The sequence below is a fragment of the Haliaeetus leucocephalus genome, unplaced genomic scaffold, assembly GCF_000737465.1.
Source record: "Haliaeetus leucocephalus isolate CR32 unplaced genomic scaffold, Haliaeetus_leucocephalus-4.0 Scaffold173, whole genome shotgun sequence".
Lineage (NCBI taxonomy): Eukaryota > Metazoa > Chordata > Aves > Accipitriformes > Accipitridae > Haliaeetus > Haliaeetus leucocephalus.
Genome location: NW_010972609.1, coordinates 5,708,078 through 5,732,164, shown reverse-complemented (window position 1 = coordinate 5,732,164; position 24,087 = coordinate 5,708,078). Strand labels below are relative to the sequence as shown.

Sequence of the window (24,087 nt, the reverse complement as noted above, 5' to 3'; positions counted from 1 at the left end):
TACAGCATGGTCACTTGCTGCTTTTAAAGTTCAAATAAATACATGAGACCATGTAAGGATACAGTTTTGTTCAAGGAAGTTACAAAAAAATGGAGTAACAAAAAAACTTGCATGGTTAGGACTGAGATGCTGGGAAAGAAAGGTGTGAAGAAGGTTGTGAAATACAGCCCCTTAGCACAATAAAGAAACTCCAGTCAGGGCTCTAGTTATCTCAACATATTAAAGTTAATTGCTTTTCTTTTTTTTTTTTCCTTCATTCATTTTGTTTGTTTGCTTTTAATTTGTCTGTTTAGGAAGTCTGTTTCCCATCCAACCCTAATACTATCTCTAACAAAAGGAGTCATCTAGAAGTCGAACATACGATGCGAGATCAAACTGTGTCTGGAAATAGAGAAAACTCTGATTAGACCAAGGAGATTCTTTTCTTTTGTCTTAATAGGAAGAAAAAAAACCCCACTCAACATCTAGGAAAATTGCTATGGTGTTCCAACATGCAGCTTCTGCTGAAAAGAGCGGCCCACTGCCTTCATTCCTGCTGTGCTCCTGATGCTTCACTTGTGCTTGTACTCACCTGCCCGTCTGGTGAGCTGAATCGGCTTGTGGAGGGGCCACACACCTTCCAGGGCAGCAGTCACACCGTGAGAAGTGGCAAAGTGGGCACAGGAGAACAGCTACATCTAGGTCTAGGTCTGCACAGCTGTCCTGTGAGTACTCCCTTCTAGGCTGTGATGTCCGAAGTCTTGACTTGTAGTACTGGCTCAAGACAGTGCAGCTGCACTGAGAGCGGGGTTGGAAAGAGGTTTGACTGAACACATGCCTGGAAACGAGGAGTGGTTGCGAGGATGTGGCCAGCCACCTGTCTGTAGGCTCCCAGTATAGGTTCTGCTTCCACTTCTATAGTGGAAGAGGAAGGCGGCCTTTTTTTTCCCCTTTTTGCTGACAAGTACCTATGAAATAGTTCATGACTCGCACTTTTACACTCTTAAGGACTTTTAAGGAGGGCCAAGTCTGTGCTTGTGTATTTTACACTCTTAGCCTTCAAATAGTGGCCTTTACCAGATCTGTGGATGGTAATGGCAATCATCTTGATAGGCTTCCTGATACAAGTTGTTATCTCCTGTGAGTCAGAGCTTGGTGGGACACTCAAGAAAGAGAGAATCACAGGCTGGAAACTATCAGGGAAAATCCAGGAGACAACAGGTCTTCATGGTTAACACTTTCTTAGTGGTGTGAAAAATCACAGCATAGTTTGTGCAGTCAGCAGCACTTCCCTGCACTTACTTCAAAATAGAAAAGTTGGCTGTATGTTGTATTATCCTCAGTGAGCATCTCTGACATCTTGTTAAACTGGTGGCAGGCCATACTTAATGTCCCAGGGCTGAATTCCCTTTGTACCATACTGCAATTGTCCCTCCACATACAAGCGTGTTCCCACCACGCTGGGACTGGAATTGCATTTTTGCCATCAGGCTGGGAACTGAAAAGTGAGTGGCACATGTTATGAATCAGAGACCTTGTTAAATTCCTGTGAGGTTAGACTCCCTTCGGATAGTTGGCTTGTCCCAGTGGAGCACAGATAGGCATACCCCTGCTTACTGAGGTCTTGGAGCTGATGGTACGTACACCTGGCAGGTCGCCTCATACTGAGAAATAGTTCAATGGCAAGTCTGTAATTCAGGCTATTCTCTGGGCATGGTTATTTAGCAAAGGTCAAGGGCAGAGCGACTTACTGGATCATGTCTGGGGGGTGGGTGTGCACAGAGGGAGAGTGGCTTATAAGGAAGGGTATTGTCACACAGTGAATGTCACTGATCTACATGGAAGTGATTGTCAGCCACTTTAATTAGCTGTTTTACAAAAAATATACACCTGTTGTATTTGCTGCTGTCTTGGTGACACACTGTAAAGGGCATACAGGTATCAAATCATAGTAACAGCAAGGTATTACTTTGTTGAGAAACGGTCTTTGGGGAGATCGTGACGTTTCAGACAAGAAAATGTCATTTGTGTGGGCGAGATGAGCATAGCTCTTTGGAACTGCATGATATTCTCTTGATCAGTTAAAGATGATGTTTTATTTTAAAAAAATCTAACATGTTATTTGACAAGGAGAGAAATAGATGTGATCCTTGTTACTGTAGGTAATACCAATGGAAAAAAGCAGGTGCTAGAGATGGTTTCTTATACAAGAGCAGTTGCTACTGGAAAGCCTCTGAGCATCTTACCATTTGGTTTCTACAGCAGCCTGCAGACAAAGCCATTCTTGAGGAAAAGTTACAATTGATTTTTCCAGAAGACAGGTTGACCAGAGCCTCTTCATTCTAGAAAGAGACAGTTTTGCCCTTTAGGGGTATAGTTAGTCTCAAGTCTTCACAGTCTGCAGAAGATGAAGGAGCTCAAGATTTTATAGGCCAAAGTAAACCAGTAGAGTAGAACTAGATGGAATAATCAATTGCAGAAGGGATTTCTGGAACAGACTGAAGTATCTTGCCAGTTTTGCCCTTAAGGGCAGTACTCGTTATGAAACAGTCTGTAAGTCTGTTCTTGATTGCCAGAAAGTTTGGAGGGAGGAAGGAGGAGAAAGGTTGCAGGAAATTAGTCACTTTAGTCAAAGAACTAAGAATCTTAACTGCTAATTTTGTTTAATATAGATGGCTGTTAAGTATTGATGTGAACAAAATAGTTTCACTTAGCTCACATTCCTGTACCGTTACGGTCACTGTGAACTTTGACTTTATTGACTTCAGTAAGCACAAGCACAAGCCCTTCGTGCTGTCCAACTGGAAATTTCAGTGGCAAGCCAGAATGCAGAAATGTAAAGAAAACTAAAAAACAAATGGATCCAGATGTAAAGGAAGGAATGGTTAAGACAGCTGTTCCCAGGTTTTAACAGTTGTGGGGTTTTGGGTTTTGGCTGGGGGTTTGGTTTTTTTTTTTTGGTTTATTTTTTTGTTTGTTTTGGTCTCGTAGAGCAACTTCGTGAATTAGCCTGTTTCCTTACTTAGAAAATACCCTAATAGTTATATACCTGTCAAAGATGCTGGGAAGTTTTAGTTAATATCTTTTACAGAATGTTTAGTAATGATTTTTTTGCTGAAAACTCATAGAAACATATTTTTTGTTAAATATGAAATTTCCCAGAGCCTTGCAGAGCTGTTGTGGAATTCTGTCATAGTCTGTCCCTGGAAGGTATCTTTTCCTGCACCATAATGACAGGGAAAAAGAACTGGCATTTCATTTGCATGCTGAGAAAAATTACTGCGGATGGGTAGGTGGGTGCAATTTTACACATATTCTTAGTGAAAGCAAAATGGTTTTGATTGTTTAAAAAAACCCCACAACCCTCCCAAATTAGTATAACTGATGATGAGTGCACACTGATATTCCATATATTCATGTATTTTGGTTTTGCCAGTTTGTCAGTTTTACTGTGAATTTTCAAGTAGCTGAAGCTTTCCTTAAGTTTTTATTATCAGAATACATACTAAAGGCATTTAAGTTACTTTTCCTTTTAAGTACTGAGAGGAATATGAAGATGAAAACCAAGACTAAGTATGTATCTATATAGGGAAACTGATTCAAGATAGTTCCTACAGAAAAGGCTGTTCTGCAGCTGGTACTCTGAAATTCCTCTTGGTGTTGGACACTCATTCTCTAGGAAAAGTGCTTAAGCTAAATCAGAAAACAGGACTGTGTCTAATAAATAGACTCCCTCTGGAGTCATACAGGAAAAGCTGTGGTACTTTTAATTCACATAGCCTGTCTTACTTCAGAGTAACTTCCTCATACTCTCAAGCTTCAAGAAACCAGAAGATAAGTAAAATCAATGCAAAAGATTCTTTTGCATAAAAAAGGTGTGGGGTTGGTTTTGCTGTTTTGTTTTGTTGTTCGGGGTTTTTTTTACTCATGGTTTAGGGGATCTGAGGTATAATTTCTCTTTAGCTTATTAATGACAAGTTTGGTGGAGTTCGTCTCTGTGCATGAGACCTTATGTATACCATTGACTATGTGAGCTTAAGTGTTGCATTATTCAGTTTATGCCTTACTGGCACCCACCACAGTAGGATGAATTTCACTCACCTTGGTTATTCCCATCTAAATGTGAAATGATGGTTTCTATTTGTTCTGCTGCAGATAGGATGCTTCATAATTTTTACATGTCTAATGCATTGGTTGAAGTAATGAAATTCCCTCTTTTGTTTTGAAGTGTAATCAGTGAGATTGCATTTGCATCGCTTTTAACTGAATCACGTAAGTGAAATTACATTGCCCCATCTCATTTTGTATCGTAAAACATTACCTGGTGCAGCTTGTTTCCCTCCCTGGAGCTTTTCATGGTGATACTCTTTCTCTAAATTTCAAAGCTACAAAGTATTTGCTTTTTGTATTTGGTGTAGAAATTACTTTCTGCAGTGCACTTCTACATCTGCCACATGAACCAAAATTTTGATAGTGTGTAACATACGGAATTTTCAGAGCTTTCAAGGTCTTGTGTTCTGTTGCATATTAAGTGATTACTAAGTAGGTTTGTACAATTAGCAACAACCTCTGAGTCATATGTGATAATGCCTTACTACTATTCACTTATAGAAGCTGCATATTAAGGTGTTTCAGCTGATTTGGCTTTGGAATTGACTTGTAGAAAATATTAAAATCAGAATGATTCTGTTGTTCTTCCCTCTTTTCCCCTGCCTTTGTTACTGGCATAGAAGCGAAAGTAAATGCATTTTTAAATTGAGTTTTCTAAAAGTATCCCTGAGGTAGATTTCTATCTTGACTATAATTCATTTTTGGATTTATTTGATTTTAGGGATACATCTTTGGAAATAAATGGTTTAATACAGTAAGAATAATTGCTAACTGCAGAAGTCAGTAACAGTTCTGATAAATATGAATGTCCCAGATACACCCACTGAGGACTTCTAAGTCATTAATTTTTATGATAGAAGTATAAGCAAAACAAAAATGTTCTTGGATAACCTGTAACACTGTGGTTGCCCACAAACCCTCTGCCTATTAACTACATTATTGATAAAATCTCGTGATCATATATGCAGCAGCGCTTCTCATAATATTGTCTAAATGTGATGTGTGTCAAATAAATGCCATAAACAAGTTATAGTGATGGTACAACAAAAATATTCAGTGCTGGTTTTTACCCATAAGATTTTTTTCTTTTTTTTTTTGTTTTTTTTTTCTCTCCTGTAAGAAGGCATTGGTGCTGAGTTCAGCAGCCTCTATCATATAAGTACGCATTGCTTAGGAGAAAGTGTATGAGAACACCAAGTAGTGAGTGAGATTTGAAAAAGAAAATAAAGGGGGAAGAAGGAAAGTCAGAATGAATTGTGCATTTCTAAGGAGTATCTCCAGCTGAAGCTACATTAGTGCAGTGTTCTGCTAATGTAGACATGAGATTTTATTTCTCCCCCTGCTATAGCTTTATCTACCAAGCTTTTTCTCCCTCGAACTAATGTTTGTATCTTGAAATATTGTGGAATGTATACTATTTGACCTGCAGTTTCCTTGCCATAAGTTGTTTAATACTGGAGGGAGAGAAAAGAGGGAGAAAGCTATCTGGTATAATCTTTTTAGCTGGGGATGTATTTGGCACAATCTGTTACAAATAAAAGAACCTGCTTTCAGTATCTACAGTACAGCACACTACAGCCCTCCAATCCAGTCACCAAGGAATTGCAGCATTTTGTTGATGGAATCCAGTTCTGTCTGTGACTGGGTTTCATGCTAGACATGTATGTCAGAGAGACAATGTTAGCTGTAATGAAGACAATTGCACTAGTAAGATAAAGGATAGAAAGATAAAAGTGCAAAATTCTTTCCAGTGGAATTTGATGCCCAAAGTAATCTTTTATGTTTCTGTGTCTTCAGCAAAGTTACTGTGAAGGGTTCAGAGCATATCTAAGAGCAGAACTTGGTTCTGGTGATTTTTTTTTTCTCCATACTTCAAAGAAAATTATACAAAGTAAATTCATATTTTTCTATACATCCTGAGACTGATTCAGATCTCTTGCCAGTCTAAATTTAGAATTCCAGTTGAGCTTGAGATGGATGACTGGTGTCAAAATTTGTGGCAATGGAATTACTAGGAGTTTAGAAATACTAGGCCAGCTGTGTGACTATGTAACATGAAAGCTTAGATATTTTCAGTCAACCATTTTAATGTAGTACCGAGCTTTTTGGTAATCTGGATGCTGTGTAGGAACCTGTATTATGGTGTTGGTAGAAGCTAGTTAATAATCTCCTTTCTCTATTCCTATTAAAAACAAGGACTTAACTTTAGAAGGAGAGCTAAATTGCTGTCCATTCTTTGCAGAAAGCTTCTTAAACCTTAAGAGGAGCTAGAGGCTGAAACCTTTGACAAGGGCTGAAATAATTCATATATGTGAGACTGAGTGGCAAAAGGCCTTTTAAGACAGCATGGCTATTATGAAGACTTTTATTTAGTAGGAAGATAGAGTTAAATGCCCAGATTTCAATGGGAAAGATTTTATTACCAATATCTTCAAAAAGTTTGTAGAGCTAAGATGCAGGAGAGAATATACATCCTAAAAGAGACAGAATTTTACTGGTTCAGATCCACAAATTGATTTTGTAGATATTGTACAGTGTCTGCCAATTTACTTCCTTAAAATAGTATCTCATGCTGCATGAATACTAGGAAATTTCTTTTTATTTGAGTTACACGTTCCACTCTGTTCACCAATCTCCTACTGGTATCAGTGACAATTTCATAGGCATGTTGATGGCACTCTATGCCCTTAGTAGCTTAAAAATGGGAACTGGTGGCGTTTGCCCAGCATGAATTGTCCTTCCTTTGAACAGATTTTTTGGACTCAGTTCATCACGCCTGTGGAAGTCAAATCATAAGGCAGAGAGAGCAGCAGAGAGACTTATGATTAGCACTCTGTTTAGGAGAGGGCTAACGCTTTGCTTGCATGGCAATTGAATTGCATCTCATCCCTGGAGAGGGTGATAACTTCAGGTCAGAAAGTAAAATGATTGATAAGGTTAAGTGCAGAGTTTCTTACTTGCTCTGTATGCTTAACTTGTGGATTAAAGAAGAACACCACTTGTATTTCCTGAGCTGAAAGTCAGTGAAATTTCAAGTAGTTACTATACTTTAGACTAAATGTATGGGGGGAAGGGGGGTGTGTGTGTGGTGCGAATCAGAACCAACCTTGAGTGATTCTCTGCAAACACTCTAGGCTTAATCATGTGGGTGTCTAAATGCTGAGTATTTGTTTCTGAAGCACTAAGGTAGATTTTAGATTTGGTAGCAAATTCTAAAAGATAATCGGTTCTCAAAATTTTGTGCGCCTTCAAGTCCAGTTGTCCAGTTGCCTTATTGCATAAGAGTTACTGTCTATTTGCTGAATTTATCATCTCCAAGAGAAAGTACTGAGTTATGCTTATGAATTCTGTACATTTTAGGACATTCCAGATTTTATTCTTAATACAAATGGGCATCAAAAATGGAGTATATGCTGCACATGCTTATACAATTTTTTTTTGACAGAACCTTGTGATTATAAGTCATCTCATTAGTTTTCTACAGTTGTCCCTCTGACCAAAATTGTCCTAATTTCTGAGAAAGATGGCATTTTTGATGTGTCAAGTTAGAGCAAAACCAATTAAATTTAATCTATCCTGGAGATCTGCTTCTGTTTGTTTTGGGGAGGGTTTTTTTGCATTACAATTTGAAAAACTGTTTTACTGTTGAAGCAAGGGCTAAAAGCCTTCTCTGTGGTTTTCATCCTAGAAATAAGTCCACCCCATTTTATGACTTGTGCAATTGAAATGATTGGAGGGATACTACGCATTAATTTAGCCTCACTCTTGCTGAGATATAAAGATGTATATTTTGCAAATCTCGTCCTTTAAATTAAAATCGGATCTAAATTCACTTCTCTTACGGGTTTGGGATGCCAGATTGTACTTTCTGAGTATATTTAATGAGTCTGTGTTTGTAGAGCTTATAGTAGGGAAATAAAAATCCGGTTTCAGTGTGTAGAGGTTATTGACATACCTTCCTAGTAGGTGCAGTTTTATCAGCAAACGAGTTCTTTTGGGATGGGGGTAGGACATAATTTATAGCATTGCCCCAACAACAACAACAAAAGAATGTGGGAAAAGTGCTTCTTAATGACTTTTAATTGAAGCCATACCAGCATAAAAATGGGAATTTACTGTGTTACTAAAATGAAACTTTTGTCTGGGCCCTCGAGTGATGCTGATACTGGTGTTGATACTGTTTTCAGTTCTGTTTTGCTTCTCTAACCTTTGGAATGCCACTTATACCTAAATTTTAGAAGGTATTTCATTGACTAAAACAAAATTCGGTTGCAAAGGGATGATTAATAGGGTTTTCAGAAGCGCTCAAGCAATTCAGTTTCTGAATTCCCATTAATATCAAAGGAGGTTAGGTACTTCAAAAAAGAGACCAGCTGACTATTTGCCCCCAAAGAACACCATAGAAAATCTGGATTTTAGCTGTTTCTGGTTTTATTACTGACTAGAATCTGGGATTAACAGAGTTTGGACTCTTAATTAGTTGAGGTTTATATCGGGCTGAGAAGATGTATTGCTATAAATTCCTTATAAAGGAGGGGTTTTTTAAGTTTGCCCAAATGATGACAGTGGATAATATAGGTCTTTTCTGTTTAATCTCATAAATCTCACTGGAAGTAAAACAGCTCCAAAACCTGTAATAAAAAGATCCATCATTTCCCTGCAGCTGTAATTGTTGGAAACATTAGCAGTAAGCTGCTGAGTGGTGCATTGAATCCTCCTGTGGGCTTGTAAATGTAATTTTTTCTTTTTCCCCTCCACATTGCGCCGAGACACAATTAATGCCGTTTCTGAAATAAATATCAGACGTCTGTTTTACAGTTTCCAGAACTCTCTCTTAAGGTTTTGATGGGTGACACATGTACGTGGAGGTTTCCAGAAGAGGTGTGGCTTTCTAGGTAATTTGAGGTAGTCTGTTCTTAGATACGTGTGCTTGTACAAGTAAGGTCTACCAGTGAGAGTGTTGAAAAGTATTTGCATCCCTTTCTAGTCGGAGAAGAAACCAGATGTTTTCTTGGTGTTTGACCGTGCTGGAAGACAGAGTCAAGTTAACAAAAGCACTAATATGTATGATTTAAACAATTAACGGCTGACAGTGGCCAAGTAAAGCAATGCTATATTTTGGCATTCATTGTGTTTATTGAGAGAAAATGAGTATTTGGCTTTGTGTCACTCGGCATGTGTTGTATCACAAAATCGGCTCTGTGTATGTGCATGGATGTATTTTTCTGGCTGGAGATGTCCAGATATCTGTATGATGTGCTGAATTTATACTGTAAGAATTTGCAGACTGTTCACCTTTCATTGGAGGGGACAACATGATCAGATAACCTGCCTGTCCCCTCCATCAAAGTTTTTGTAGTTTCCCTTTTGCAATCAGGAGATCAGTTATAAATACTGAGGAGTTAATCCATTTGCCAAACCATTTTATAAAATAGTCACTACAGCCTCAAAAATATTTGTAAAAGGCCTGTTTTGTTTGGAATTTCTAAATTCAAGTTACGAAGTGATAATAATTCTTGACTGACGAGAGTGAATTTTCAGGACCGCAGATCTTGACACAGGAGTGTTAGCACAGTGCGTCTGGAGGAGCCCCCAGTGAGCTCTCTAATGGGAGGCGGGTGTGGGAATGGAGCTCCTGGAAGGGGAAGGCAGAGGTGCCGAGGCGGCCATGTAGAGGGTGCTGACTTGCAGTCGTTTTCTTACCTGGTGCGCTGGCTTTTACCTCTCCTCCCTGATGGCAGGTGTTAGGCTGAAGCAACCACTGCCACCTCTGTGGCGTGCTGTTACCAGAGTGTTTGCCCTGCTGGGTTTTCTTCCAGTCCCACCACCCCACTTGGTTTTTCTCCAATTTGTTTGCTACCCTGTTGGCTGAGGAAAGCCACGGTAACCTGTGGTGTCTGGCTTTACCCATGGGTACTAGGATTTCTTAAGCAAGAAAATCAAAATGGTTATGTCAGCTGGATGTGGTATTCTCCTTCACTTCTTCCCCCTTTTCCAGGCATGTACTTTTTTTCCCCCTTTTATCAGTTCCTATGCCTGGGCCCTCATCACCTAGAGTCTCATTTAGGATTGGGATCTACAGCTGTGCTTGGGAAACCAGCATCTACCCTGGCAATCACAGTGAGGTGACTCAAGGAGATAAAGGTGCCAGGGCCTGTTGGACTCAGTGTGCTGAGCCAGTTCAGGGAGCAAAGCCAACTGGACCGAGCAGCTGGGGAGGCACGGCCGAGCGTGCCAGGGCTGCGTCGATCTGAGCACGGGTGGTTGGACCTGCGGCAGAGGAGAGTGAGTGCGGGGTAAAACCCCGGGGGCCTGGCGAGTCTTTGGAAAGAAAAAATCCGCGGTCTCAGTCACTGTCCCAACAGTCTTACAGCCTCCCTTAGTGTAATTTGCCTTTTTCTGGATTTTTTTGTCACCTAAAAGCCTCGGTCTTGACTGTGCGCTGTTGGCTCTGGTGTGTGCCCAGCAATGGCCCTTTCACTGGTGTTTCATCGTGGTGTGCAAGGGGATGTTCTTGCTCTGCCTGGCCGGCCGTGGGGTGTCGCAGACGGGCAGCACGTGTGGGAAGGCTGTCCCCATGCGTGCCGTCGCTGCTGCGGCTCTGGCTGCCAGCATCCTGCAGCTGGGGCACGGAGGGGAGTTGAAAAGTTGGGTGTTGAGTTGGGTGCTGTCACAGTGATAAGTAAGAAATACAAGTGCTTCAGTAGAGGAAAAAAGAAAATGCCTGGATCTTCCAAAATGCCTTACAAATATGGGAAACTGCATTCAGAACAGCTATGGGTGATGCAGTTGCAGAGCAACCCAGGCACAGAAAGCTTCCTGGTAGCGTTGGGAGAGTGGAGCAGCTCAAAAGATTTTGAGTAAGTTCTAATGAAGAACAGGGGCACTGTGTCTGCTCCACACTTGATGCTGGAGTGTTAGTTTTTAATCTGATGGTGTATGAAGTCTTTAGTAACGTGTCCATGTTCATATCAGCCTGATCAACTGAACTAAATGACACTACACTGAAGACTTATGTTAATGTTTTGAGCTGAAGACTTTGAATTCAGATGTTAAATTTTTGTTTCAAAATGGTAGACACATTTGCAGTTTGGTTTGATATAGTCCTTCTGGTCTGTGGCATTAAAAACTGGTTCTAAAATTATGACGTTGGCCTAATAGTCCTGAGATTTTTTTTTAAATAAGAACAGTTACACATCTTTTATTTTCATTCCATTTCTTGAATGTCTGCAGGGTATACAGATGCATTTCATGCATTTTTCTTCAACTGAGAGACTTATTGATCTATTTTGACAAAAATAATTAAGCCACAGGTCTCACGTGATCACCCAATTCTAGGACATGGGACTGGCTCTAAAAGAAATAATAAATATCACAATATAACAAAGCTGTGAGATTTGGTTACAGTAACAAATACTTCAAATACTGTTGCAAGGAGTTTTCACAGAAATTCCCATTCTTCTCTTCTCCTGAACTTCCCATGCCAGAGGGATCATACGTAGAGACAGAGGTACAAATTCAGAGAAAGAAAAAGCTGAAGATGTAGAAAATATATTGCTTTTGTTTTCCAGTTCAACAAAGTTATCTTTTGTTGCCTTAGCTGAGGAGGGGGAACTAACAGCACTTAGAAACAAACTTTTTAAAGTGTTTTTGTGGAAAATGTTTGTATTTTCATCCTAAAATAAATACACCAAGCTAACTGGCTCTTTGAAAAAGTATTTGGTTTACAAATTTTGAAAATAGGAGTAGCAGGAAGAGTATGAAGATTTTGCAAGAGGAAGCTAAACTGTAAATGAAGAAAACTGTGACTATTCATAGCAAGTATGAGTAGGTGTTTTTTTTAAAAGCTAGTAATATAGATATGTTTTTAATATAGATCAGTTTCTAGATGGCATGTCTCCCAAAACAGTAGAGTAAGTGCAACAACACACACAGATTTTATGTGGTACACAGGCTTGAAGTCTGTGCTTAAATGGATCTATAATGAATACTAATTTCGATGTCATAGAAAACAAACCCACAAATTCAGTCACACATATAACCCAATGGAGGAATTATTAAGAGATGAAAAGACAGCATACGATGTGACACAGTCTAGGAAGGACGTGGGCCCTTACGTCACGGGACTATTCTTCATGCATCTGGTGAGCCTGGGAAGGAGTAAAGTTACGTGGTCTTCTGCGCTGACTGCTGACTTGTTCACCTGTAGGAAAGACAACAGAACCATCTTAAGAAGTAGTGGACTGTAAGCAGTAATAGTGCTGGTTTGAGTTGTAGGGTTTGGGGTGGGGGAAGGGATTTTCGGCATCTGTAAATGTTTTGTCCGGCATAGGTGCTACATTCATCTGAGTGATTTATTCGACACTGGGAACTGGAAATTCTTCCTGGCTTAATGTTTAAGATTTTTATTCCGTCTTCACGGATGAATTGGTTTCTTGGGAATCGTTCTGTAAGAGGGGATTTGGGGTCTGCATATCTCAAAACCCAAGAGAGCAGGGAAGTGAAAAGGCTATGAGTTCAGTTCTCTAAGCACAGGCATTCCCGGGGAGCCGCTAACCCAGGCAGAGCCCTGTATTTTCAGCATTCGAACTCACCCATGCAGAATTATCCTTTGCAATCAAAACTTTTATTTCTTTCAGAAAAATGGTGCTTGTGTCTTTTCTAAATTTTCTTGGAAAAGAGGGTCTCAGTGTAATTCTGCCTGCAGCTATGTCTCTCGGAGGGCTGCACTGCCCATTCTGTCTCGGAGGTACTTTCTAATGCTGCTGATTTGTGAGACAACTATGAGTAACTAGTGTAAGCTTGGGCCGAAATACATAGCTAATGTGTCTGTTCCATATAGCGTGACATCCTAAATCAAGTCCTTTGCCTCCGTGCATGTGAAAAGCCCAATGTTTTCCTCCTCTCTGAGTTTCTGAATTCAGCCCTCCTGCCTCACTGTCAAAATCTCCTCGATAACTTCTGCGTCGCTTGTTGTTGCTTATTTACTTAATCTCCGCTTTTAAAGTGTAAAGCCATGACAAAATTTGCTGTCTGATGGGTGAGGGATGGCGTACAACTCCAAGTCCGCGCAGTCCCTGGGAGCAGCGCTGGGTGCCAGCAGCCCAGCCAACATCACGCTGGGCTGCTGTATGCACATCTGGCAGGGCGAGGGGCAGCACTCGGCTTGCTTGCTTACGCCGCCCCGCTGTCTTGGAAGTGCCATGGGAACCGTGGTTTTGGAGGACGATACTGATTAGTGATAGCTGAGCAAGCCAAATCGGAGCCTGGTTTATGTTGTCATTTGATTCAGCTGCAGCAGCGTGTGAGGAACTGTAAATTTGAGGTTTGTACCTGAGGGACTCTTACTCTAAATGAGAACAACTGGTGGTAAGGGCAGTTTAGTAAAGCCAAGTAATTATCTGATAAACAAGGTCCTTATAGAAGTGCATGAAGATTACATTGTCCCTTCTGATTTCTAAACCCTTGTCATAAATGCATTAAATGTGACAGATCTTACATTACTGTCATGATCTTAGAAAGCAGTCATTGCTCAACGGCCTCATGGGATTTCATTCTGGGTCTTACGTAAACTTTTGAAAAACCACTTAAGTGCCTGATTTTCTAAGGTGCAAGATATCTTAGGATAGATGAGTACCTATTAACAGCTGTCTGTAAAGGAAGTTATATGCCCAAAATAATATACTAACTGAAGGCAAAAAATTCCTCATTCATTTTGAAACGTGGCTATTTTGTTAGGTTGTTTTCCATTTCCTGATTGCTGTATTAATCCTAACATATGAACGTTTAAATTATTCTGGAATAACATTTTCTGTGTCTTTCTGTGAGCATGCTTTTTCAAATGCAGTGATCAAATAATCTGTAAAGTGTTTCAGTCTGCCAGCTCAAGAATACTGAAAAAATAAAGTGGTGGTGGTGACGGAGAGTGTCAGAGTTAGGTGGATGCACTGTGTTTTGGAGCAAATGGTAAAGAATATGTTGAACTTCTTAGGTATGGGCTCTGATTCAGCAGGGACTGGTGGTGGGCAGGGCTGAAATAATTTTTATCTCCTCTTGAATTGCAGTGAGGGACAGATGCATAACTATTACAGAGCTTTTAGAAATGCCCATCGGTAATCCCCAGATGTTGGGTTGTGAGGTGAGCAGACCACCAGAAGAAGGGATGATGTTCACAGCCCAGGTAGAAGCCTGCTAACAAGCAGCAGTGTGTCGCCAGAACCTGTGAAAGGGTAGCGCCTCGCCTACTGCAGTAGCTGATCTCGGAAGTTCCAAGGCCAATCCTCTCATGATGTAGTGAAAAAGAAAAATCTCACATTACTGTTTGCCATACTGTGGTTGTGGACAAAAAGAACGTGAGCCTTTAGGACTGGCAATAACACCACTTTTATTAAGTTTCTATTGAAGGACTATTTTGAGTAAGATAAATTGATGGGCTGAACACAATAACCTTCAGTATCTCACTTTCAAATACTTAGTAGGTAAGCTCTACTGAATAAGAGACGAAATTAAGCTAAGATGTAGAAAAAAGGTTACTTGGCAACACCATAGTGTTTGTAAAGAGGAGACGGAAGGGTCAGGAACTTAATGAATTTCGATTATAGAATTTTCTGTAAGTCATTGCATGAATAGAAAAATCCTAAACCAGATTTTGGTGTCATACTCTAATAGGGGTTGCCGATAGCAAAACAGGGTTTGTTTGGAAACAAACTGCAGAGAATAGCAAAAGCATAGCTGCTGTGTACGAACAAAATTGGACTCCCCAGAGGCAGGCAGTGCTGGTCATAGCTCAAGCAGAGACACGCTGAACAAGGTATGTGGTAGTGATGAAAGTTGGTCTTCATTTTTTGTGTTGTGTGGAGTAAACATACTTGGAAGTGTGGAAGTGTTGATTCAGAGACCCCCATGTTTACTGTTAAAAAAGTTTCAGCTTACTCTCAGTGGCTGGGAGGAAGACACCAAATACAAGAACACCATGGCCTATAATTACAGTTTTGCCTAGCTTGCCAGTGTGATTTCAATGGGTAGATGAATTTTCCTCTGTAATAATAACCTTATTAATTTCTGACCCTTGCAGAGAACAAGAATCAATTGATTGCCAGAGTTCAGATTTTTGCAGTGGGTTTCTGTAGTGTTAACAAGTTGAATGGCTCAACTAATTGTACCTGGTGCCATGGGTGGAATAGGAGGTGCAATACCAAAACCAAAAAAAGTTATCTATTGAACTGCCCCTTCCCATCCAGTCCAGCCTGCAGTAAAATCTGTTTTAAAGGTAACCATCATCTTGTAGAACCTGAATTTTGCAAATTAATTCAGTGGACCATGGCAACCAAATACAGTAAGTTTATGGTAAATATGGTTTGATTGGAAATAATATTGGTACCTAGGAAAACGCAGTCTAACAAATAATATCTTCCCCCCCTTGCCCACCATGGTAAAATTTTAGCTCTTGATAAAGATTCTACCAAATATAAAAGACTCAGTAAAATCTCGTTAGTAGGTGTGTTCATGTGGACATTTTCCACTGGAGACCAATACATACCCCTATGGAGTTTGATTTCTTGAACCACTATAAACTCCCCGGTGTAGGGAGTTGAATGCTTTTGGTCTTTCACACCTATGTAGGGAGCTGAAGTTAAAGACACTGGTAGAAGTTTTCACACAGTTCAGTGTATAGTAAACACTAAATACTAATTTTGTTTACTGAAAGTAGTAAATACAGTTCAGTAAATAAAGGAGTACTTCAAAAGCCTATATTTTCTTAAGATGTGCTTTATTTTCTATTACTGATCATATATCTTGTTACAACTATGGGCATTTAAGAAAAACGGATTCACAGTGATGTGTGCTAGTTACTTGTTTTTCCTTTCAGTGTGGAGAGCAAAACTGATAAAACCTGTTTAATTTTCTTTTTACCTTCAGGTACTGGTTTTTGAATGTTGGTTGTGCTAGTTTGTCCCAATAAGTCTTAGAACAGCATTATTTTGGGTGCTTTAAAATACTTAGAGCTTGGTTTCACTGCTCTGATGATTTGAGATGTGAGTGGGCTATTCTGACATAACTCCTAAACGCCTCAAAATTTCTAGCTGAAGCTAAGCTCTAAATGTGATCAAAGTGGCACATCAATGGAATGGGTTGGAAGTTTTGTGGAGCTGGGAAGGGGTTTTCTATGGTGTTAATCCAGATGCAGTGCTATTCAAATGTTGGGTTAAGTTGAGCAAATCAAATTACAGTAACTCTGCAGAGAATTAATTGCTATTCCAAGGTAGACAATGGCTTGCCTTTTGTATTTTAAGTTATTCTGTTACAAATTAGAACATTTAACCGCTACGTATGCATAAAGCACTTCTCTTCCTTGTTATTTGTCTCTATTCTGCTTAAATTTAAAAAACAAACCCCAAAACACCTCAAAACTAAACTTCTATGATGGGTTGCATATAGTTGATAAGACAAAATTAACAAATGTAGCTTGCAAATAACCAACTGAACTAAATTTTTAACATCACTGGCTATAGAAAAAATGTTTTATCTATGGTTGCTTAGTGCTCTGCCACATCAGTTCCTGACTTTATAGGTTTTTGGGAAGATGAGCTCAGCATTTTGTATGAGGGTAAGAAGTTGTCATTAGACTCAGTTCTGCAATTTCCAGGCTTCATCAAAGCACTCCTGAATGTACCTAATTGTGTGTAAACAAATATTCCTGCTGGAATCTGTAGGAGTGCCTATGCCCTTAAACAAAATCAGATGCTAAGCTGCTCAGCTCAAGTGAGAGCCTGTTGCTGGCCCACCTACGAGACCTCTTATTTAATAGCCTGTGTACCTGTTCATGTGTAAGGTAGATGATGGAAAAAATATGTCTGAATTCAAAGTCTCTTAAATCCTTTTTTCCCCAATGTTTAAATGAACTTTAGTATCAGCAACTGGCCATATCTTATGTATTTTTTAATTTTCCTTCCTTACCAGGTAAGTATTTAAGAAGCACTGTGGTCCCTTCTGGATTTTTGGCAGTGTTGCGTTACAGAGTCCTTTCTTTCAGCATGGTGTGTGTAAATGTATGTGTATGTGTATGCATGCGTGCTTCTGTAGAGATAGATCTGTGTTGATATCTGAAATAATAGATGTCTGGGTTTTAACCTTGTAACTGTTACGAGATCTTTATGTGTCTGCTTTAGGGTCGACCCTATCCCATATGACACTCCAAAACCAGCGGGCCACACGCGATTTGTCTGCGTCTCAGACACACACTCCAGAACAGATGGCATCCAGATGCCTTATGGGGACATCCTTCTCCACACGGGCGATTTCACCGAACTGGGACTGCCCTCAGAGGTTAAGAAGTTTAATGACTGGTTAGGTAAGGAATTACTGCATTTTGGTGACCCCAATTAACCTCTCCTGTCCAAGTGTCAGTCACTGCCTCCTAATTGAATTAGAGCACTTGAAACCCCCCCCACACCCTTACTTCACTTGTCCTCATGTGATGTGCTGTTTCTAGTCTCAGTATGATTCTGTTAATTAAGACAAATTTAGAAACTTCGCTGTATTTCTGCATTATCCTGGGGGAAAAGATTCTGTTATTCCACAGCAAGGACTGCGTAGCCTTATGTGTGTGCTGAGTGGTGGTGCCACCTCATATGAATGCATACCGTGTCCCATTAGTTGATGCAGTGTGGGTTTATATCCACAGCCAAAACTATTGCTCGCTGTAATTTGGATTTACCATAACTTAAAGCAGTGCTGAAAGCTACAGTGTATTTGGAAGTGATAAAAGTCCTTCTTCCCACAATGTAGGATGGCAAAATCAGTAATACTGTTTGGAAGAGGAGAATTTTTTGGGGGTGGTATTCACATGATTGCCCTTTTGAGTTAAGAGTACTGGCATTTTAACTTTGAACGCAGGCACTCCACGCCTCTTTGGTAGAACGCCTTTCATGTTCTGCTGTATTTGATAGCAGTGCCCTGATAGTGTATTGCTACAGTTGAGGGCAATTAAACTGCAACAGCAGAAGACAAAATGAAGTAGGGGAGCTTGTGCTCGATGCTCCTGTTATAAATGCCACTGGTAGGCTGGCTGTGTACTACCATGCCAGCACTTGCACTAAAAATACTCAGAGTTGAAGGTGACTTGAGCAGCTGATCTTCAAGAAATGTTAGAATGAATTTACAGCATTATATAAAAACCTTTGAAAGCATAGCTTTGTTATCAGGCTTTACCTCCATCACTGCAGTCTCTCTTGCCTGCTGTATGATGGCCACATCTCTACGTGCCTTTAATAGCATAATTTTATTCCATTGGAGTTCCTTGGCTGACCCTTCAAGAGATAAGTAAAGAACATTTGGATTTACAAAAGGAATTTTTAAATAGAAGAGCTTTCACATTCTCTGTCTTTTCACCTTCCTTTGCAATTTCTCCATACTGTTCTTTTTATCTTCCTTCTGACCTCCGCTGATCTCCACAGCCCAGTTTTAAAGAACATTTTTCCTTCTTTTTATTGCTGTGCATGTGGGATTGGGGCTTCCCGATACTGCCATGTTACTGTAACTTAGTTTTATCGTTCTTATTTCTAGAAAGTGGTACTAGATCTTATGGACTCAAAACTATCCTTTTTCTAGGAATGTAATCGCAGGACTGGGAAGTAAGAAAAGTAGGAGAAGTAGGTGGGATATGTGCATAGGTTGAGGGAAGCGACACAGTAGGAATCATCTTCCTCAACTTTCGGGTGTTTGTTAGTGTTGCAAAGGAGGAGAAGCAAGCAAGGTAAGGGCAGTGGGAGGCCGCACAGCTTCCCTGGGAGGTGGGCTGTGTGGTCCTACCGAGCTTCAGTCCCCATAGAGAATTTGGGCACCTCTGCTGTTCAACGAGGTTCGGTTGTTACAGATGCCAGGCAGCTCCAGAAAAGGAATCGCTTTCTGGAGAGCGGAGACCTCCAAAGTCTACCCTGAATGTACTGCTAAGAGCCGTGTCTGGCTAGCAAAGTTCTTCTTTGGACTTCAGGTCATTTCACAAGTATTGCTTTGATATAGCCAGAGCCCATGCTCAGTGCTTGGCATTTGAAAATGCTAACTCAGTACTGCAGAAAGAGAAAACGAGTAAGCTGCTAGTGTGTTTTCACCCTTTCATGGGGAATCTTACAGTATGGGCAGCCACTTGGCATTCCTTTTATTTAACAGGTGTTTCACAATGATGTTATTTTATCACATAGATCCTTGGTTTAACGCTGGCAACAGAAAAATTATAACCCTTTGAATAGGTTTTGTTCCAGCCTCAATAATTTATCATGGGGCATTCTTAACATATATATAGTTCTTGTAGAAGTCAGTATGGTATTTATCTGAGAAAGCAGATTTTTACATTCTTTGGCAGTCAGTGAAACGGGAAGCTTTGACTGTGCCAGGACCTACTGGCGTTGGCCTCAGGCTTTCATATTTCAGGTACAGAGAAAACCTCTTTTGTGGTTTTTCGGTGGTTTTTGTTTGTTTTGGTTTTCTAGTTTGGGGGGTTTTGTTTGTTTATTTGGGGTTGGTTTTGGGGGGGGGGTTTGTGTGTGTGACATGCACAGAGTCCACTTGCATTTTCATATATATGACAATACCAGTTATTATGTTTCTGGCATAAGGTCAGGCAGCAAATTGATTCTCCTGCGTAATCTTGTCGCGTTGGTGAATACTTGCTCCAGTGCTGTCCTCTCCTCATCTGGAGTCAAAACACTATGAAGTCAGGCATGCCGTTTTGCTACTTTATTTCAGGCTCCTATCTGCAAAATGGGAGTAATAATGGTTTACTATTTACTATGTATATTGTACCTTCAAGGTTGTGAGGTGATGACATGTAATATTTTAAAAAATACATACTACTGGCAGGCAGGAACAAGCAGGATTCCTTCTTCTTCTGCCATATAGTGGGAGGCATCTTTTTTCATCATAGTTCGTAGGAACGTTATTCCAAAGCCATGCATTGAGAACTCCCATGAAATACAGCGTTGTCCTTATAGAAGCGGTTTTTCATATCTTTTGTGTGCATGGTTTTCTCCACTGGCAATCGTGTTGTAAAGCAGTAATGAAGACAAGGCATCTGTATCGCTTATACCTTGAGGGAGAGAAGCGAGATCAAAGCTAGGCTTCATTCCACAGCTTATTTTACCTACTCTGTGGTAAAAAACCAGGGCCTCATCTCCACTAGGATTAGATAATGGGATAACTAAGGCGCAATAACTGTCCATAATTTTCTTGGCAGTAAAGCCAAGGGAGAAGTTAAAAGATGATTATTCTGAACCCCTGCCTTGCTTATACTTCACTGGGTGTTACATATGCCGGAGTTATACAGGACTGAGAGCACTTCTGTCAACCCTGCAGTTTTGTATTTTGTGGGTCTTGCATCCCTTTGCAGCTCTTTGAGCATCTCACCTGAGCAAAAAGTTCAGCATCTTGTCCATCCACTTCATTAACATTCATCCTTCTTCCCTGTCTCTGTAGCCGAATCACGGAACATGTGTTCCATGCTCTCTTTCCCACTCCTTCTAGCTCTCAGCCCTTCCTGCAACTTTTACTAGTACTTCTGCTTTTTTCCCTTTGGCTGATAAATTTTCATTATTGGTTTTGCACGAAAGTCGTCTGGGCTTATACATTGAATAACCTCTGTGGTCACTTAGTGATTACATACACTGGCTGAGGTAATTTATTCACTTTGTTTTGGTGTGAACACGTCCCTTGGGTCTTGTAACTGCTGTAATCACTTGACCTTAGTGACTGTTAAATGCTTTAAACACAGTTATTTTAAATTTATAATTGTTTTCATTAAAAATCTCTTATAGTAACTTAACTGACCTTGCAGTAAACACAGCATTATGTGCTGAGGAAGAATTAAGACGTTATTCTATGCCCAATATATTTCTTACTGAATGTTTCAACACACTATTATTATCACTGTTCATATTTTCCCCATCCATTCTCATTCAGTCATATATGTGAAATGAAATACAGGAATATCTAATTATAGCTCTGTCTTCATAGTGCAATATTTCCTTTCCTGTGTGATGGGAAGTGATTGAATAACTCATAAGAACTGAAGAGAAAGCAAAGATAAATTCAGGCAGATAGATCTTTAATGAGTGACGATATGTTTATTGTGCTCAATTAGTATGGGCCTGATTGTACATACACTTACTTCTGTGAATAATTTGCATCTGGTTTAGTCATTTTTCTCAAATAGCCAGGTTTGTACTTTTTTGTCTACTGGTTATCTTTTACTGTGTTCATTTTTGGTTCAGGGATTGTTTTCTTCCATGCAAGATTTCTAATATAAGACATATTACTGGATGAACTAGGCAAAATTCTGTGGTGGTAGATACAAGTAAATCCAGTAGGTGAAATTACTGCTGGTTAATGCCTGTGGAGCTGAGAGGAGAATTTGGCTATGTTTTTTCTGAGTTGTTCTGGGACTTAGCAACTTGACTGTTTCATGTTTTTTCTTTCATGTCTTGCTTTGGTTTTGAATGAATGTTGCTTTTAATTTCTGTGGGATAATGACTTGAGGAACTTTGTGAATGGTTTAGTGGCCAAATACATATGGGTTTGTACTGGAACAAGTATTTCTTTAGCTGTAATATGTGCTTGCCTTTAGTATAAACTTTGCTAATAGAACTAAAATAAAAATTCAAGATTTTTTCTGTGGTGTACTTCCTCCATCATGTTACTTAAAGTGAGAAGAATGATTTATACTGTTGTAACGTAGAGGTTTTCTTGTTACACTCTGCGTATACGGACATGGTCCTTAGAAATGCATTGTCAGTTCTTTTAAAGTTCATGTTTGTGTGAATGTTTAGTTACTGAAAATAGCACCTTCAGTTCGGAATTGCTGGCTGTTACATGGAATAGATGACAAGATGGGAAGAGCACTGGAAATGTGTTGTTGCTCTCAGAGGTATGGACAGACGCTTGGTTGTAGTCTACAGTTAGATTTCTGCTTTAGTACTGTAAAAATTTGAAATTATATTCAAAACTGTAATCCAGACACCTGCTGAAATAGTGTTTGATCTTGAAGATAGTATAATTTAATCTGGGAAAAAAAAAATCCCTGTAACAAAATAGTATAATAATAATATCAAGCTCTTATCACTGTTTAAAAATTCAGGGTCACATTGTTCTTGTATCCTTTCTTGGTCGCTTTGGTCTGGCTCAGTTATTCTCTCATTTTATTGAGGCTTCATCTTCTCTCCAGGCATATTTCATTTAGGATTTTGTGTGTGTTTCTTTTGCTAATGTACACTGAAAACAGTTTCATTGTGACAGAGTATTTGTTCTTGAGAACTTTTGCTTTGTAAAACTATATTTCTAATGTGAATTATTTTAGCATCTGACATGACCATTTTTTATAAACCAGTAAGCTCTAAATTTCTCCAAATTCAGAGGGATATTAGCTCAAAGTATTCTGAACTAATTTAGAACCAGAAGGAAGCTTATGAATATTTTAAAGTAAAATTATGGCAATAAAAACAAATCTCTTCCTATTTTTATAAATTGATTTATTTCTGATTTGTGTTTTTACCATCTGGAGCATATTTTGAACCCTATATTGCTCTACTTGTTATAGCTAGAATGAATAATTGACTAAACATAAAACACCATTTTGATGAACGAAAATCTTAGCACTTGAAAAAAAATTGCATTCATTGCAAGTGAAAGAAAATGCTGAGGTAGCTTTAATCCTGTAAGTATGTATGAGTTTTGCACAGCTGTTCTGAGAGAGAGGGAAGCAACTCCCTGGAAAATCTATTAGTCTAATTTTGAAAACAGCTATGCTTTCTGTGAGTGGCTCTGGTGAGGAGCTTCTTTAGGCTTCAGACACTGGAATGGGATACACTTGTTTTAATACAACAACAACCTTTAATAAGAGGTTGAGCTGGCTGCTGAAGACAGTTGACTCTTCTGTTGGTGTTGGCATTCTGGTATCCCTCTGATACCGTTAGGAGTTTTGATGTGATTTGCAGGATTCAGACCTCGTTGGCTGCCTGTTTCAGAGATGCTCTGAACTGGAGAATAATGGAGACCTGAAGGTGCACTGGCAAGCCTGTACAGACAGTTTTATTGTGTCTACTTGCTTATTAAATCTAGTTGCTAATAGATGCTGAATATTATGAGTTTGGAACATGTCGATGCAATTTCATAAAAAACACCCACCCCAGATTTATAAGATGAAATCTAGAGTCTTTGTGGTTTTTTGGTTTGGTGGTTGTTTTTTTGTTACTTATTTAGTGCTCTGGGTTATGTATCTCACTCTGTCTTTATAGCAAAGGCTTTAAAAGCTTCTTCCAACCTTATTTAGGTTTTATTGCAGTATCACTACTTAAGAATATTTCCTTTGCTTTTGTTCTGACTTGAACTGTGTTTAATGTCATGGTTAAATTCTCATTTGTACTTAGTTTTAAATTCCCATATGGCTTGACTAAATTAATCATCAGTGCTCAGCTTTTATTTGCATACACCTTTTTTAGATATATTAATACTAATTTTAATTTTTTTCTTCTCAGAGGAATAAAAATAATAATTTGAGCATTACATTTTATTGTATTTATAAAATAGCAGGGAAATAGAGCCATGTGGATTTTTGGTAGTAAGCTGAATAATGTTTTCCTGATGTAGGAATCTACAGCGAAATATGAGAACAAAAATAGAAAAAAAGTGTAAAATTCTACTTTTGTGCTATGGTTATTATAGTTGCTTCTTCATATTTATCCTCTGCTCTGAGTCAGATACTAGATGCTTTGTGGAAAACAGAACCCTAGAAGTATTACTTAAAAGGTAAAATAGAAGAAATTGTATAGCAATGAGTGTCAAGATAGTAAAATTTCCACTAAAGTGAAATTTGTGCATTAAGAGCAGTGTAAGTTTATTCATATCTGATCAGTTGTTTCTTCTTTTGCTCTTATTATTCCTGGCAAATCTTCATAAAGAAATTTTACAAGAAACTATTTTTACTTTCTGTTAATGGCATGCAAAGAACCT

At 39.2% G+C, this 24,087-nt stretch overlaps 1 protein-coding gene across 1 annotated transcript in view; it reads left to right on the top strand.

The window, feature by feature from the left end:
• MPPED2 (metallophosphoesterase domain containing 2) overlaps positions 1-24,087 on the top strand; it is a 103,306-nt gene that overhangs the window by 16,822 nt on the left and 62,397 nt on the right. The window contains exon 2 of the mRNA XM_010563732.1: positions 17,259-17,440. Coding sequence (XP_010562034.1) covers positions 17,259-17,440 — 182 coding nt within the window. The remainder of the gene's footprint in view (positions 1-17,258; positions 17,441-24,087) is intronic.